At 42.3% G+C, this 18,246-nt stretch overlaps 1 protein-coding gene across 1 annotated transcript in view; it reads left to right on the top strand.

Moving 5' to 3' along the window:
- Positions 1 to 18,246, top strand: part of ERBB4 (erb-b2 receptor tyrosine kinase 4) — a gene marked incomplete at both ends in the record, with an annotated part of 639,842 nt that overhangs the window by 414,603 nt on the left and 206,993 nt on the right. Inside the window, one exon of the mRNA XM_082312566.1 lies at positions 8,753 to 8,887. Coding sequence (XP_082168692.1) covers positions 8,753 to 8,887 — 135 coding nt within the window. The remainder of the gene's footprint in view (positions 1 to 8,752; positions 8,888 to 18,246) is intronic.

Raw genomic sequence — 18,246 nt, forward strand, 5'->3', positions numbered from 1 at the left:
TCTGAACTAGCAGAACAGCTGGTCATAGGCAAAGGAAGATGGTTGAAGGATCAGTCTCCAATCTTACCCCCAGGAAGCCTTGACTGGTGGTTCTCTGTACAGTTTGTGGGTAAATCTGCAGTCCTGGAGGCACTAGGAAACCCTGCTGGAAGCCACTCATGTTGTAGGGCTGGCAAATAACCATACTGCCCCTCAGGAGCAGAAACCATTCATCTGGAGAAACGCTTCAATCACAGCAAAAGCTCTAGAGAAGTTATGAGGAAAAATGAATGTGAAACCATCATGGTGAGCCAGGAGGGGTGGCTTGGTTGTGCATTGTTGCTGCACCTTTGCAGAGGCTGATCAGTGTGACAGATGAAGGAGTTATTGCAGCTATAGGGCATGGGTAGCATTTCAAGAGGGCAGAAGAAGTGACACTGAGGTCTGTTCAGTCTTCACTGAACAAATCTGGAGGATGCTTGACACAGAAAGTGGGGGCTGTGTCATGAAAGACTGCAAGGCAAGTGCTGATACTGCTGCTTTGGGTTATTACACCAAATTATGTCCCGCAGTTTGCTCACCATTAAAGACAACCAGACAGCAGAAATGAATTCCAGTACTGGGGTATCTGTCAGAGCCTCCAGGCGTTCTGGAGCCCGCTGGGACACCAGAGAGACTTTGTTTGCCCTGTCGGTGCATCCAGTGCGCTGCATGTCACCTCGCCTTCTGCACCTTCTGCTGGCTTTCTGCCAAGAACAAGAACAGGGCAGAAGAGAGATGATTTATTTTGAATTCAGCAGGTTTTAGTAACTTTTGAATAATCAGATGCCTAGAGCTGTGCTTCTTTGCTGAAATCCATACTCAGAGGTATGGGTTTTGGAACAACTGAAAGGTAAGCGCTGCCAAGCACTGGTGTGTTATCAGAGGACTCACTGAAGAGGCACATACCAGTGCACTGCAGAAACGGCTCACCTCTTCCCGAACGTGTGGTCGCTGCTAACCGGGATGCAGACATCCCCATCGGCTAGTGCTGTGCTACCTGAACGTTAAGTCATGGCTCCTGTGAATGAAATGACTGCTCATTTCTGACCGTTGGCATATTGCTGCTCTTATTGAGCTCAAGAGTGTGCCTTCTGGGGTGAGCTAGCGATGTGTCATGCTCTCCCTAGACAGTAATTTGAAACTCATCAGTGATTCATTACAGTGACTTAAATGAATACAATTTTCTTTTTGCTAACAAAAATCAAAAGATCGAAGGGCAACAGTTCTTTCATACTGAAAGCTGTAATGGTTCTTAGTCCAAATGTCCCCTTTGCATTAAATGGGGGACAGCGACAGTGACATAGGTTCTGTATTTCAGATACTGTAGCACTTCTTTATACATGCACGTGACTTGCTTTTAAATATATATTATCTTCCAGATGGGTGTTTTGTATCACCAAATGCGTATCAGTAGATAAAAGTTTAAAATGAAGTATGCTTTTATAAAAATGGAGAGAATGGATTGCTTATGGAGTGTTGTAAGTACTGTGGTAGTAGATGATTAATAATCATGGAAGGACAAAATAATTTAGGTTGGAAGGGATATCTGGAGGTCATCTGGTCCAATCTTCTGCTCAGAGCAGGACTAACTTCAGACAAGGATCAGGTTGTTCATTGTTTATGAAAATCTCTAGAGATGGAGATAGCACCACTTCTCTGGTCAGTCTGCTCCTGTGCTTAACCACTCTTGCTGTGAAGAATTTTTTTCTGATATCTAATCAGTGTTTCCCCTATTGCAGCTTGTGCCGGTTGCCTCTTGTCCTTAAGCTGTGCACTTCTGAGGAGAGTCTGGCTCTGTGTTCCCCTATAGCCCTTCTTTAGGTAGAGGCAGTCTGCAGTTAGGTGTCCCCCCTCCCCAGTCATCTCTTCTTCAGGCTGGACCAGCCCAGGTCCTCTCACCTCTCCCCATATGACAAGTCCTCCAGCCTCTAACCACCACAATGGTCCTTCCCTGGACTCTCTTGTAGTTTGGCAACAACTGTGTTGCACTGGGGTGCCGCAAATGGACCCAGTGCTCCAGATGCACCTTCACGAGTGCCCAGCAGATGGGCATCATCACCTCCCTCACCTGCTGGCTCTGCATCTGTAGCCCACTCTGTGATCACCCTTGATCACTGCATAGGTGCACTGCTGACTCGTGTCCATCTTACTGCCCACAAGGACCGCCAGGCCCTTTTCTGCCTCTCTCCCTGATTTGGAGAACCCACAGGAAGCCACGTGGATTGTTACGATGTTATGTTTTATATCTGTTAATCTACCTGTCACCCCTCAAAATTATATTAAGATAACAGTAAATCAGGCATTTGGCTGCTAACATCACGATCAGAATTTGACTGGACTAAGTAGTGAGGTAATTAGCATCTCCTTCTGAAAATTAGTATCCCTGTAACAGAGTCAACATATTACATGAATGTTCCTCACCTGCAAAGTCAGCAGGCTCAAACAGTTTTCAAAAGCTAGTGATGGGAGAAGAACCAAACAAATGCGGTGGGTGACATTGTAAACAGCTACTGCTGCTTCTGCAGTTAACATCTGCGAAGGAAATGCCGGAGCTGAGGCTGGTCATACAGCTTTATGTCTACCCTGTTTTTAATTAACATCAAGGATATGTGATACTGATGGCAGGTATATGGTTAACGAACGTAGTGTTGGTCGGAATCAGTACATCTTTTTATTCTCCATTGTCAAAGCAGAGTAATTATTACAGGAGCAGGAAGCCTCCTCCAGAATGGAGGGGAAGGAGATGATTTAAATGTAAACCTGGGCCTAAGCACTTTAGGTAATCAAGATCCAAGTAGGCAGAAACTGCTGTGATCATTACAAGATGGGTTAAATTGAGCAGCCACTAGGACAAGTGAATCTAGCTGGATTATGGAGAGAGACCATTTCCTTTAGCACAAGCCAAGTGTGGTGAGTGAAAAAAATTATACTGAGGAACAGGACTGTTTCTTGTGAAAAGAAGCACATCTGAAATTGAGTTTATACCCAACTGTTTTCTTCCCTTTTGGAGGGGTGAGGGTTTTTTGTCTTAGTTGTTTGATTCAGCTGTTTCTACTCTCTTCTATAGTATTTTGGATGACTTTCTCCATGCACTGAACCCTTTGGGGCCATGTGGCCACATTTTATATGCCCAGTGGTCTCAGTAACTGCTCAGGGTGCAAGGTGAAATGGGGGCCATTAGCCTGACACAGACTTGCGTGCTGCCTTGCACTTCCCCGAGAATAAGGTAGTCATGGAACATATATTGTAACTCTGGCGTGTTTACCCCAAAGGGCTGGGATAATTTGCAGCGTTGTTTCCTTTTACAAAGTAACCAGCTAAATGATTTGGTGTCTTAATTTTAATAAGGCTGTGAGAAGGAAGCATTCGGGGCACGCACGGACAGAGGAATGATCTGAGCAGATACAAGTGTCTTCTTTTGAGTTTGTTTAATATGGCTGAACCCGTTCATGAAACAGATATTCCCTTTGGGGAGATCGCTAAAGAAAGAGTTGACCAGAACCCCTTGTCCTTTAATGAAGTAGCTAAATGACTTGCAAGGACCCTGTGAGCCCATCTTCACACAGGTTTGCAGTGAAATGGTGACAAGCGTACCCCATTAAACTCAGTGAAAAGTAATCAAATGACTCCATTTTTATTTAAGCAGCAAAATAGGTAGCTAGATTTGGAAGATTTATGCTCAGCTGCTACAATCTAGTGTTCTTAGTTATTGAGCAGTTGGAAGTACAGACCCACAGGCTGCACGTAACACTGATTGCTTTTGATAGAAATAAAGAATATCTTGCTGTTACCATCAAGCCTTGAAACTGACTTCCAGCTAATGACCCAAATAATCTTTACTTGAAATTGCATAATTGAGATCGAAGGCTGTCTGGGGCTTCTAGCTGGTACACAGATTCCACATCCATGAGCTTCTGAGTATGGTCATTGGGCTGAAATGGAGAAGGTTAAAACTCTCATTTTCATTACCAAGCTCCCCCCATCTCCCAATACAAATGTGACATTTCAATTTTACACAGTCCAACTCTTCTTAAATCATCTGTATAAAAACTTCAGATCTTGATTGATGATGGATGAGCTATTGTCTCCTAAAGCACCCAGTTCTCATTACCCTTTAAGACATAGCTTATTAATGATGGACCTGAAGTGCTTTCCCAGTGGGTCATAAGCAATCAAGAGATCAAAAGACTTGGTTTGGCATGAAATTTCCAGGCCAAAGCCATTTTTGGATAATGCATTCAGCATCTTGGGTGAAATATGACAGGGTTTTGTGAGAGGTATAGTATCTGACAGCAGATCCCCATCACCTGAGTGATGATAGCAAAGACGCAGCACTGTCAGCATGCAAAGATGCTTCAGCTCTAATGGAGGCTGACCTTGGAAATTCAGGTATCATCAACGTGCATTATGTAATACGTATGTGCAGAGTAAGCCTGTATATGGTGTAGTGTAAAAGACAGCTGTTTCCTTAGCAGACAATCAGCTTGGAAGGTATAAGATATCTTGTGTTTTACTTTTGAAGTGGTTACAGTGGACATGCCCAACAGTTTTTCCTAATTAACTCCTTCCCTTTTCTCTGCCCACTTTAGAGCTGGTTCTTTTCCCTCTCACTGTGCCTTCTTCCAGTTCATCATGCCAGCTGGCTTCATAGCACTAGAGAAGAGCTTCTAATTTGCAACCTTGAATAGCAATAGCAATTTTATAACCAATTTTATAACCATTTTAGAACCAGATTCTACTGCTAAATAGGTGCCTACAGCCCCCATTGCATATCAACACACATGAGTTACTTGCACTTCAGGATACGTTGCAGAATGTGAAGATGTTTTGCCAATTTAATCCACGTTAGAAATTAGATAACAGACCGTGAGGGATTACATGCTACACAAGAAAATGTCAGCTGAAGAAAATGCCCTTTTAACAGATGGATGAAGAAGAGTTTTTTCCATCTCCGGTCAAAACAGACAACACACTTGCACAGCTAGTGTCCCTTTGCCTTATTTACAGTGATCTTAAGCTTCTGGTGGCTGGTAACGCATTTTCACAGATTCCAGTCAAACTCTTTCTATTAGAATAGATGTTATGAATTTAGCCCCTTTTTGAACTTAGCAGACTAAGTATAAATTGTGTGTGATGTAACTACCTGTGTTCCATGGCACTTCACGGGAAGTGTAAGATACTTGTGTTTCATGGTTGCCAGAGACCTGTATGTTTCCATTTCTCCTGTTAGTATTCTAAGTATTGTATGTTAGGTTACCAAAGTTATGTGGTAATGGTTCTGCTTCATCATTGGGCTAAGGGAAGCAAGAAAATAGCAGATATAACAGGTAATACATTTCTGATTTAGCTTCCTGAATAAACAGTCATTTAATAGAATTTTAATAATATGCAGATATAAGTTCCCAACAATCATTTGGCAGCAATAAGCAAAATAATGACAGAAGTCAGTGGCAAGTGCACTTACTGATTTATTTTCATATAACTTTGGTTACAGAATTATACTGCTTTTAAGCCAGTAAAGTAGCTCTAATAAGGAAGATGGTAAGATTTTGCATTCACTTCAGAATCAAGTGGCAAAATATCTTGGAGCTACTCCTTTGCTCAGAGCACCGGCTGCAGCCCTGGTGCCAAAATGGGAGATCGTGGCACTCTTAAGTGTGTCCATCAGTGCCTTGCAGGAAGGCATCCAAAATTGTCTGACACCTTTGGGAACTCTTTTCCCAATGAAAGCTAGTGGGACTTGTGCTTCAAAATCCTCGTTTGTACCTCCGTGTACCTGAGCAGCATAGAAGTCCACGGGTAACGTTTGCTGCCAGTGTGGCCTGGTAGGTATTTCAGGCAGCAGTTGATAGAGCCAAGTGCTCTGCCTCCTGTCCCAGGCAGCAGTGTTGTACTTAGACGAACAATTTTCCAGTATCGCAAAAAATTGGTTTAGAAGACAAAAATACTCTCCCCAAAATGGTACTTAAAGTATGTTCCACTGTGAGCAGTCCTTTTTAGTGCTTCTTTCTTCACAGAAGAAGTCACAAAATTCACTAGGGGCCTTGTCGTTCGCTTTCCTGCTCCAGCTTCAGAAAGAGTTCAGCAAAGAGGCACCTCAGGTGTTGCACATAGGAGAAGAAAGTTCTCTTTGTCTGGCTTCCTTTGCGAGCTCGACTGCATAGGCAGAGATGCCTGCCTTTCTCCTCCTGTTTATTGTTTAACTTTATCTCTCACTTTCAGTGCTGTAAATTAAAATGAGATGATGACTTTATGATGATGAGTTCATTATACAGTAACTCTATTGTATATTGATTACATTTGTGCTTCATTTGCTTAACATGTAACAGGGTTTATTAGGTCTTTCCAGGCATTGTTCTTGCTAAGAGAGGGCAGAGAAGTGCAAAATGCATTTGAATTTGAGTCAGTGAAGCCAATGCATCTGTGCTGATTTACACATGCCGAGGACTCAGCGTAAAGAAAAGTAGGATAGCAGGTTGGAACGGGAAGGTAGGAAAGGAATGAATCTGGATCCCACAGAGAAGGAAGAGTCAAGCACAAGTACTTTAAAGATTGTACTAAACTTTGAACTCAGGGTTATTTAGTATCTGTAAGAGCCCGTCTTTGATATTATTACTCGGGTTTATTAGGGCCTCACTGCATGAATAAATCTGTAAACTTTAATCCTGTCACCTGTGAAAAATGGTACAGTGCAGGAGAAATAAAGATACTGCATCATGTTTTTGGGCAAGGGCAGCAGGAACAATGTGTATTATTCAGTGATGAGGAAAGTCAGAGCATTTTCCACATTTGCTTTTAGTAAATCACAAGGAAAGCTGTCAGCTTTCCTTACGGTGCAGAGGGGACACTTTCTGGTTACTTTTATGCTGAAAAAAAGTCTTTCTCCACAAATTGAAACTATTAGAATTACTTTTAGAGTGAGATGCTGCCTGCTATACAAGAATGCATCAAAGTTCCTAGCAGAAAAGAAAATTTGATAGGTATTGTCATGAGTGAATGCTCTAAAAACCAGAAATTATGCCAGTGGCAGGTGTTCAGATGTACCAACTGATAGTGACACTATTTGGAATCGTGTGCAAGTGTTTAAGAAGCTATGAATGTAGAATTTACAGTTTTTCATGGCTTGCTAGATGTTATTTTTAATCAAAATCTGGGCCATAATGGATTAGGTAATCCTGTATAGTTGGGACAAAACAGAGAAATCATCACTAGTCATGTTTTCAACTGTTCTTCTAAGTCCCACTTTTTCCCCAGAGCAGAATTGCTAACAGATGTTGTATGGGTTTTTTTCAGGGATCATGGCAATATCATACAGACAGATCATTGCTATTTCTCTAATCTGGACTCTTTTCTGTATAGGATTTTTTTTTTCTTTTTTTTCATTTTTAAGCCCCTTTTCAATGAAAAGCCAAGCTTTTAAACCAGAGGTTTCTAAGAAATAGTAATACTCTGAACTGATTAATATGGTGGAAGGATGTATTTACAGATGATCCTTTATTTAATGCATTCTTTTCCTGGGGGCTACCTCCTCTACATGCCGTGGACTGTAAACCCTGAATTTTTTTAAAAAATATGCAGTAATTCCTTCCTTGTTGTTTGTCAACACTAGCATTCCTACTACAGCTTTTAAAGGTTTTCCTGGGAGATGAGGACTATCAGATGACCTTAATCATTGCTACCATAGTCAAGATTTACTCTTAATGTCTCTGTGAGAAGTGTGACACTCCTGCCTGTATAGCAGCACTTAATGTCATTCTAAGGTGCCATTAGTAACTAACCTTCAACATTTCTTTGCTGAGGCTTGAATCTTTGACACTAAGCGGTGCAGGAGGCTTTAGCTTCATAGCTCCTATTAACTTTAATGAAAGTCACATGGATTGTCCTTTGCTTCAGAAATACGAGCACCAGGTTAAGAAGAGAAACTGTGAATTTGAACAAGAGTTTAGAGGGTAAAAAAAAAAGTTATTGCTCCAAAGAAAACCCTGCTGCTACAACCAACAACTGTAAGATAATTTTTGTGTTGAGATTTGACAAATCACGTCTTTAGAGATAGGAGAACAAGCCATTTTTTTTAAATGAACTGATATAAACATGAAAATAAAAACAAAAAACCCCAAACTTTTATCTGCTCAGAAACCATCTTCCTTTGACACAAAGCTTCCAGCAAGGCATCAGTGGTAGTTTTGGATCATAGTATTTGAGTATTTTGGATCATGGTATTACAGTAGCACAGTCTGATCAGAAAACATGCTTTTCCAGGCATCATGATGACTGGACCCTTCTCATGTACTGTGGGCTCAGAAAATCCCTACTCCAGCGGAGCACATTAGTTTATTGTATGTTTTAAGCATTTGTCCGTATTAATGAAATACAGCATAGTGTGGTTGATTGCTTGTGTTTTTAAAGTCAGTTAAGTCTTGAAGGTTATTTTACCCACAAATAACAGTACTGTTCCATACTTTATTACACTGAAACAACAGGTAAACCCAGTAACTCATCTAGCAACTGTGTGGCTGTCTTCAGGTTTCTTCTGCATATAAATAAATGGTTCCTATTTACAAATACGGTAAGCTACTTGCCCTCCAGTTTTCAGAGTATTAAGTGAGATTATAGTGAGAGTTTTTTGCATTTAAATTTCATGCCCTCTCTCTCCAGTACACAAAGCAGCAATAGATTTAATCAGCTGTATGTCTAAAGTCTTACAAGTATGTTCTCTTGTTCTTTTATGCAGAAATACTGAATGGAGGGGTGTATGTTGGCCAGAACAAATTTCTTTGCTTCGCAGACACCATTCATTGGCAGGATATCGTGCGTAACCCCTGGGCCTCCAACTTTACTTTGGTTCCAACAAATGGCAGCTCAGGATGTAAGTACCAGTTTTATTCTTAGGCTTGTCATCTGCTCAGCATGAAACAGTATAAATATGACCCCAAGTTTTCCCTGATCTTCTGTTACGGAGAATTGTATTTGTAAATTTTCCCTTTACACTGGATTCTTCAAAGTTTGTACACTGCTTGTAGGAACATTTAGTCTAATCTTAAAAACATTTTGTCTGTAGAGAATATTTGTGAACATCATACATTTTCTGAATTTTGTCTCATGGTGTTTTCTCTCTTCTGCATATTCTTTTTTCTATTTATTGTTAAAGCCACTGTGCTGCCATGGAAGCACAGGCGTTATTGTTTGCTTTGCATTTGTTCCTGCTGCTCAGTCTAGTCCTTGAGTCACAGTGGTCTGTTTATGGCACCATAATTAGCTGCTAGAGTAATTATGGTACAAGCTCACGGATATTCTGACTTCAGATAAGAAATGAACCTCAAAGAAATAGTTATCCTGTTGTCTTGTGTGTATCTGTGAAGAGAGAGAATTTGCAGAGGATGGGTTGCTCATCACCATATAGCCAATATTTATCTGTTTTTAATATGTTCTCTCTATTTTAATGTTGTCGATTTCAAACTTGGAGTATCTATGTACTTTGATTAATTTGTCTGATCCGTTTCATAGAATTATAGAATCATTTATCCACCACTAAACCATGTCCCTAGGCACTGCATCTACACGTCTTTTAAATACCTCCAGGGATGGGGACTCAACCACTTCCCTGGGCAGCCTGTTCCAGTGCCCGACTATCCTTTTGGTGAAGGTTTTCCTAGTATCCAATCTAAACCTCCCCTGGCACAACTTAAAGGACATTTCCTCTTCTCTTATTGCTTATTACTTGGGAGAAGAGACCAACCCCCACCTCGCTACAGCCTCCTTTCAGGTAGTTGTAGAGAGCGATAAGGTCTCCCATCAGCCTCCTTTTTCTCCAGGCTAAACAACCCCAGCTCCCTCAGCTGCTCCTCATAAGACTTGTGCTCTAGACCCTTCACCAACTTCGTTGCCCTTCTTTGGACACGCTCCAGCACCTCGATGTCCTTCTTGGAGTGAGGGGCCCAAAACTGAGCACAGTATTCGAGGTGCAGCCTCACCAGTGCTGAGTACAGGGGGACAATCACTTCTCTAGTCCTGCTGCTGGCCACAGTATTTCTGATGCAAGCCAGGATGCTATTGGCCCTCTTGGCCACCTGAGCACACTGCTGGCTCATATTTAGGCGGCTGTCAACCAACACCCCCAGGTCCTTTTCTCCACCAGGCAGCTCTCCAGCCACTCTTCCCCCAGCCTGTAGTGTTGCATGGGGTTGTTGTGACCCAAGTGCAGGACCTGGCACTGAGCCTTGTTGGATCTCATACAGTTGGCCTCGGCCCATTGATCCAGCCTCTCCAGATCCCTCTGTAGGGCCTTCCTACCCTCCAGCAGATCAACACTCCCATGTGCGCTTGATCCCCTCATCCAGATCGTTGATAAAGATATTGAAGAGAACTGGCCCCAATACTGAGCCCTGGGGAACACCGCTTGTGACTGATCACCAACTGGATTTAACTCCGTTCACCACAACTCTTTGGGCCCAGCCACCCAGCCAGTTTTTTACCCAGTGAAGAATACACTTGTCCAAGCTGTGAGCAGCCAGTTTCTCCAGGAGAATGCTGTGGGAAATGGTGTCAAAGGCCTTACTAAAGTCCAGGTAGACAACATCCACAGCCTTCCCCTCATCCACTAAGCGGGTCACCTTGTCATAGAAGGAGACCAGGTTAGTGAAGCAGGACCTGCCTTTAATAAACCCATGCTGACTGGGCCTAATCCCCTGGTTGTCCAGTACATGCCATGTGGTGGCATTCAGGATGATCTGCTCCATAACCTTCCCCAGCACCAAGGTCAGGCTGACAGGCCCATAGTTCCCTGGATCCTCCTTCCGGCCCTTCTTGTAGATGGGCATTACATTTGCTAACCTCCAGTCGACTGTGACCTCCCTGGTTAGCCAGGACTGCTGATAGATGATGGAAAGTGGTTTGGTGAGCACTTCTGCCATCTCATTTCTCTATTTCCCTTCCCTAGAGTTATTCACCTTCACTAGTATTTTGATGATTCTTGCAGCAATAATGAATTCTAGTGAATGGTGGTGACGGTGATACAAAGCGTTGAGGTAAAATATTCCGTAATATAGTAAAGTGCATTCAGAATGAATTCCATGCCATTAAACAGTACCCTCAGGATGTATCAACATCGAAATTCAGGTATAGGCTGGGAAGAAGTTTATATCTGATGTCAGGAGTGACACCACAGCAGACATATTGTTCTGAGCATTCTGGATATAGGGACATTCTGGATTGTTTACCATATCCTAAGGTGTCCCTCAAGGATGTATAAATGACTGATTGCCTCTTTAGCTTCCACTACAGCCAAGAAACAGCTTCAGGTCTTCAGTTGCATGTTAGGAGTTCAGAAAAAAAAAAAAAATTAGAGTCTGGGTAGAGACCATTTGATGAGTCCCCAGAATTTCTAAGCAGCAACTTGTTTTTAGCCAAGTGCTTTGTGGTATGATAGATTTTATATAAGGCTGACTTGCTTTTGTATATCTCACCTGCTACCCTCAAAAACAGAGCACAGCTACTGTGCAGATACGGCTTCCTCCAGGAGCCTGCCAAACTCCACTGCTCCTCGATCTTCCAGCTCTGGAGCTGAGGCTCATCTCTTCTGCCTTCTGGCTGGAAATCTGACATAGTTGTAATGCAGCCAGCTATCTTGTTTGCATATTAAAAAAACCTCATCACTGATGATGATCAGTTCTAAGCAGAACTGATAAAACCTTTGCAGGTTAGGGAATGCTTGTACCCTTTTATGAGTCATTGCTTCAACAAGAAAAAGACTTGGTTGTTACTCTGTTTTGTCTGTTACTGGGTTTTCATTTAACCTTTGCCAGTTCTTCAGGACAAATGCTTCAGCAACACCAAGGTAATAAGCTCTTTTAAAAAAGCAGCCAGGATCAATACTATCTTTTTGAGCTAATGACAGTTTTACTGGTGACTTCAGAGGAAACGGAACAAGATCAGTGCTGAGTACTTTTGGAATCACACCCTGGAAGTAATAAAGGCAAATATTAGCTCCCACAGCAAGATAAAAGAATGTATGTTCCTAAGTCCAGTTTTCTTAAAACATTTTTTCATTCCTTTTGAGTTGTTTTGAAACATAAGGAAGGAACAATTTGTGCTTTGCCATTTGTGCTTGATAAACAGCATCATTTCAATGGTGATTGAAACCTATGTAGATAGCCACCCAAATTTTACTTTATTTTTCCTTACTTGGGATGGAGCAGAGCCCAGTTGGACTGTATTTAATTTAATAAACATAAGTCTCCTTCTCCAAGAAACTGGATTCCATCTCAATACTATTCATGAGTCCTGTGAAATTTGATTAAATTAGCTAATCCAAACCATTTCTGTCTTCACAACTTACATAGGTAAAAATCTAAACCCCGTTACACAGAAAGCCAACAAATGGCTAAAATGGTTTAACAAAGGTGTTAAGGCTTTGGAAAGCAAAGAATTCAGGTACAAAAATCACCATTTAAAATAGCCTAAATTAAATAGCGGTCCATGTGTGTATGCGTGCATGTATTACACACACATGCACGCACATAGGTGTATATATATATATATATCTAAAGCCTTCAAATGAAATCACTCAAATGTGGAACTTTATTATTACCTGTCAAGAGGTAGGAGAAAGGGAACGTGCTACACTGGTAGTTTACGAAAGAATTAAGCAAGTTATTCGTACTGGTGCAGAAAGGACTTGGAGAAATGAACATTGAATTATAGCCCTAGAATGGAAATTAGTATAGAGTATCATTAAATAAAGTATATGCTTCTCAAATTTGGCTCACATGTCACTTTTCATAATCTGCTAGGCAGCATCTATGCCTGCTGGGCCCAGTCTTGCTATTTTTCCACTGCTGCAAATGATGCTCAGTGCATTACAAAGTCTTTGGTACTTTTGTGCATAGACTGTTCAGTCATGCTTTTTTTGACCCAGCATGTATATATATTTACTGTTTATTTTACATGAACGTGTTAAATTGCCTGAAGTCTCAGGTGCCTCCTATCAAATGCAAATCTTGGCCAAGTCCATTGGAACTGATTAAGTACGCGTTGCTTGGCATTACCGAGCATATCCCAAGTGCAAGAGATGTCAAGGAAAGCCCCCTGGGACTTTCCATGTCAGAATATCTTGAAAAGAATGAGTGGATTTTACTGCTTATCTAAAAACCTTTACAGGAGAGGGAGAAGGTCTGTTAGAAAGGCTGCATCAATCTGTGAATGTAAACCAACCAGACCTTCTGTGTCAAGCTCAGCAAAGTCCATACTCGTAGTAATTTAGGAAAGTCTGTGTAAACATGTGGTCATGTGAGACCTGGGTAGATGCATTGGCCTGTGTGCCGTGTTTAGCCATGACTGGCAGGACTGAAGGGTAGCTTATGCCCGAGGAATTGTTAGGGCTGTTTCACCTGTTAGGGCTGTGACCACCTCAGTAGTGCTCCCTGGCGGAGAATATTTTGGGGACAAAAGGCTGCCAACTGCCATGAATGTCAGAATCAGACACATCATAATTCCAGCAGGTCCTAAAGCCTAAACCACACTTTGGTGTTTTGGCCTCGCTAGTGTTGTTTCCAGCCGTCAGCAGGAGACATGAAATCTCCCCCAAGGTGACTGCATGTGTGGAAGAACAAGGGCCCACCTTCAGAGAAGAGCCCAACATATAACACTTGCCAGGTTTTTGCCCATGCCAGAGTGGACTCCAGCAGGTTGATATAAATACACTGTCATACTGGGAGCACCCGTGCATCAGTGTGCGTGTGCGCTCAGGGCTCAGCCGCGCTCCTTGTTCATCTTCCTCTGTGACGGAGCCGACACTGCAAGCTGCCAGTGCTGCTCTCTTCCCCAGCCAGACAGAAGAGCTGATAATGGTCCCACTTCAGGGATAATTTCGCTTGCAGCCCTCCCTGCTGCTCCAAGGCAATCAGCAGAGAAGGAAGACAAAAGGGTGGAGTGAAATGAAGATGCTTTGAAATAAAATCAGTCCCCTGCCTCTGTGCTTGGTTCATACTCTGGATCTGCCAACTCTGGCAATCCCCTTCCTTTACATCAGTGCTAGACAGAAGAGAATATGGCCAGTGAACTCTGGGAATAAAGCTTTTCTGATTCCCTTCTTCGCAGGCTTTCATTGTCACATCAGTGTTAAGAAGCCAGTTGAAAAGGCCGTGGTGTCTTAACCACTATGATAGAAATACTGCAGACATATGAATCCTAAGTGCTGCTTCTCCTTTTTTTCTTTTTCTTTAGCCTGAAATGCATTCTACCCATTGTTTCATGTTCTGATTAAATGCATGCAGAAGAGCTCATGTTAGAGGCCTTAGAATTACACAGTCTAACTGTTAAGATGAATACAGCCGGTGGCTGCTGGCACAGAGCTCAGCATGTACTGCTGAAATGTAATAAACAAATGTTGTAGCAGGGACCGCACATACTTCAACTCTCTGAGGACAGATACCTCTGTGCCTGGCATTTTTGATGCGTACTCTGAAATACTAGTATTTGCTGTTTTCAGAGCCTTTCCATACTGGTATCTTGTAGCTGAAGATTTTAAAATTAATTGTAATTTGAAACCAGCCTTCTTTTCCGTTTACCTGAAATCAACACTCTCAGCCTGAGGTTTTTAAACGGGGCACCTTGCAGTGGGAATCTCAGAAGTGCTTAACTGTCTAAGGAACAACATTTTCCCTTTAAGTATGTGTTACTGAATTTGTTTCTGCAATGCTGAAAATCTGTTTTCTCTCCTTCCAAAAAGAAACCATGAATTCAACCATTAGCCAAGCATGCTAAAGCCACATTTTCCAAGAGCATGTTCCCCTGTTACCACATCCACTTGTTGGATTTAGTCCCTTAACTGAAGAGCTGGAGCCCTGCCCTTCAGAGCTAGAATCCTGAGGTGCAGGTCCCAGTGATGGTGCAAGAAATAAAGCGGAAATAAGGATTAGACTTCTTGCCTAAACTGACTCTAGATTGGTAGACAACTCCTCTCTGACCAGCTTTAGGGAAAGTGCAATGAAAACTCAGCTGCTTTGATCAGTGTCCTCAGTGTCCTCGATGCCTTCCCTGGTTTGGTAGTTGGCAGGAACCAGACTAGCCCCCCATTGTGCCAGGTGAGCTCTTTTGCAGGATTTGACAAGGACTGTAGTATTAAATCAGAATTTTCAGTGGGGCTTTACTGGGAGATTTTGTTTCACAGAAAACCGTGAAGGGTTTGAATTCTTGCATTGAGGTCGCTAGCATAGCTAATAGCATAGGTTCAAATAAATCAATAACGCTTTTAAAAATACTGAAACTATATGGATGCATGTTCATGATCACAGAATCATAGAATCGTTTAGGTTGGAAAAGATCTCTAAGATCATCAAGTCCAACCGTTAACCTAGCACTGCCAAGTCCACCACTAAACCATGTCCCCAAGCACCACATCTACCCGTCTTTTAAATACCTCCAGGGATGGGGACTCAACCACTTCCCTGGGCAGCCTGTTCCAGTGCCTGACCACCCTTTCAGTGAAGAAGTTTTTCCTAATATCCAATCTAAACCTCTAAACTTGAGGCTGCTTCCTCTTGTCCTATCGCTTGTTACTAGGGAGAAGAGATCGACTGCTACGTCGCTACAACCTCCTTTCAGGTAGTTGTAGAGAGCAACAAGGTCTCCCCTCAGCCTCCTTTTGTCCAGGCTAAACAGCCCCAGTTCCCTCATAAGACTTGTGCTCTAGACCTTTCACCAGCTCCATTTCCCTTCTTTGGACACACTCCAGCACCTTGATGTCCTTCTTGTAGTGAGGGGCCCAACACTGAACACAGTGCTCGAGGTGCAGCCTCACCAGTGCCGAGTACAGGGGGGCGATCACTTCCCTGGTCCTGCTGCTGGCCGTGCTATTTCTGATACAAGCCAGGATGCCATTGGCCCTCTTGGCCACCTGAGCACACTGCTGGCTCATATTTAGGTGGCTGTCAACCAACATCCCCAGGTCCTTTTCTCCACCAGGCAGCTCTCCAGCCACTCCTCCCCAAGCCTGTAGCGTTGCGGGGGTTGTATGATGTATGATGGAGCTGGTAACTGGGTAATGAAGATTAAAAAATTACTTCCTCATTTTCAAGTTAAAAAAAACCCCACTGCCTTTCAAGAAATTATTCAAGAAAAATGCAGGACTGCATGTTGGCACGTGCCCAGAGTTGTGAAAACTGAACTCTGTGAAAATTAAGCCTAAGTGTTGTCCTGAACTGGAATTTCTGCTCAGACTCTGAAGCGTAGGGAGATCTGTGGAAAAATTTCACTTGGCTTGATCTGGCTTTTTGAATGAGCCCTTGTTAGCTGTGAAAAAAGCTGGAATTTTTGGCAAGATATTTTTTCAAGCAGAACAACTTCACTTAGTTGCTATTCATAACATAGTACTCTGTCATTGCTTTGTCTCTAATTGCACCTGGTAATGTAAAAACACCCCGTTTCTGAGCTGTGCAGAAGTACTTGTATTTTTTTACATGATGCATAGGAAGAAAAGGCTTGGTCTTTAGCTGTGTACCTGTGATTCAATAAATCCCTTGAGGTATTCAAGGGAAATGCTGCTTTAAAATGTCTTCCCTCTTATTTACCTATTGATTCATAGGTTTTTCAAGGGCAAAAGAAGCCTTGAAACATCATTAGCTCTGATTTCCTGTATGCGGAGGCCCTGAAGTATCATCTTCTTGCCTGGCGTTGAGCTCAGTAACTTTCCTAACCACAGCATATCTTCCAACTGGGCTCTGAGATTCAGAAGCAGCCCCAGCCTCAGTGTGGCTGGAGCTCCCGCAGCCACTGGCTGGGCGAATGCGGGGCTTCGGTCCTCTGGACGCTCTTCGGCACTGGCCTGAAGCTTTGCCAGAAGTGCAGCCATCCCTCAGGAAGTTCGTTATTTCCCTAGTATCAAGAGAAATAATACTAGGTGCCTTTATTTCTAATTTGAACACAGTTTTTAATTGCAAATGTTGTTGCCTCTTGCACCTTCTCCAGCTAGCTCAACGAGCTCTCTCGTAGCCAGCATTTTCTCCCTGCAGAAATGGCATGTACTGTGTAATCAGCTCACCTCTTTACCTTATTTTCATAAGCTAAACAGATAGAGGGCCTCGCATCTCTCATGGTGACGAATTTCTTTCCAGCTCTAAAATAATTTCAGTTACTCTTCAGTGTGAAATATCTGTGTTTGTTAACATGTTTTTAGAAAGTGGAAACCAAAGTGTGCATAGTGTTTTATTACTGACTTAACCAATATCCTGCATAAGTAAAAATTGTATCCTTTATGTTTCAGTTTCACATGAGAAACCCCATATTCAGGCAGTTCTGACATCTGTGTGTTTTAGAGACTCCCTGTTTTCCAGAAAATGTTGCCCACATGCTTTATTCCAAAACGTGCAATCTTAGTTTGGCTTTATAAAAGACATTTGGTGTGACTGACTCCAGCTTACCCGCCAGCCTGGCTCACTCTCTAATACTGCCTGCTCCTCACTGTAATTTGCTGGGGTTTCAGTCTTCCTGTCATCTCTATGCTTTATTGCCTGGGATTTTTTAATAATTTCTAAACCTTTGGCTGGAATATTAAAAGCATCAGTCCTGAGACAATCCCTGGGGAACCACACCCCAATTGTATTATAATTGCTCATTTACAGCTACTTTTGGAGAGCCCCCAATTAGCTGGCTCTTAATGCATTTTTCATGTGTTTTATTAATATTGAAACATAGAGACAAATCTAATTAAATGTTTACTATTTAGCCAGTGCTTTGCATTTTAATTAAAGGAACAGAAAATGGACTATGCAGCTGCACGGTTGCTTATGAAGTCAGCTCTCTGTTCTCCTGGTGCAGACAGTCCAGGCTGTGATTGATCTTACCTGGGTGCAGGTGTGTTTGGAAGCATTATAGCTTGGTTTGACATACTTACCTCTGTATAGTATGTATTTGGTTGATGTGAGTCAGTGCTGGCTCCATATTCTTTTTTTTCCCCCTTTCTTCATTTTCTCTGTTACACTCTCTTTGTGAGTTGCTTTATTTAGGGTAACCTGCTACCCCATCAGCCCCGTAACTGAGAATTTGCTGGGCCACGTTCTACTGCAAATTTTCCACATGCTAGCAAAGGGAGTAATACAGTTTCTAAAAAGATTCTTTAAAATATTGCAGAAATGGGAACAACTTGGTAGAAACTTAGTTTAGTAGAAATGTCTCTTTATATCAGACTAGTTTAAGGCCAAAAGCTCCTTACATTTTTTTAAATTGGTATAG

Source organism: Platalea leucorodia (genome assembly GCF_965183815.1).
Source record: "Platalea leucorodia genome assembly, chromosome: 5".
NCBI lineage: Eukaryota > Metazoa > Chordata > Aves > Pelecaniformes > Threskiornithidae > Platalea > Platalea leucorodia.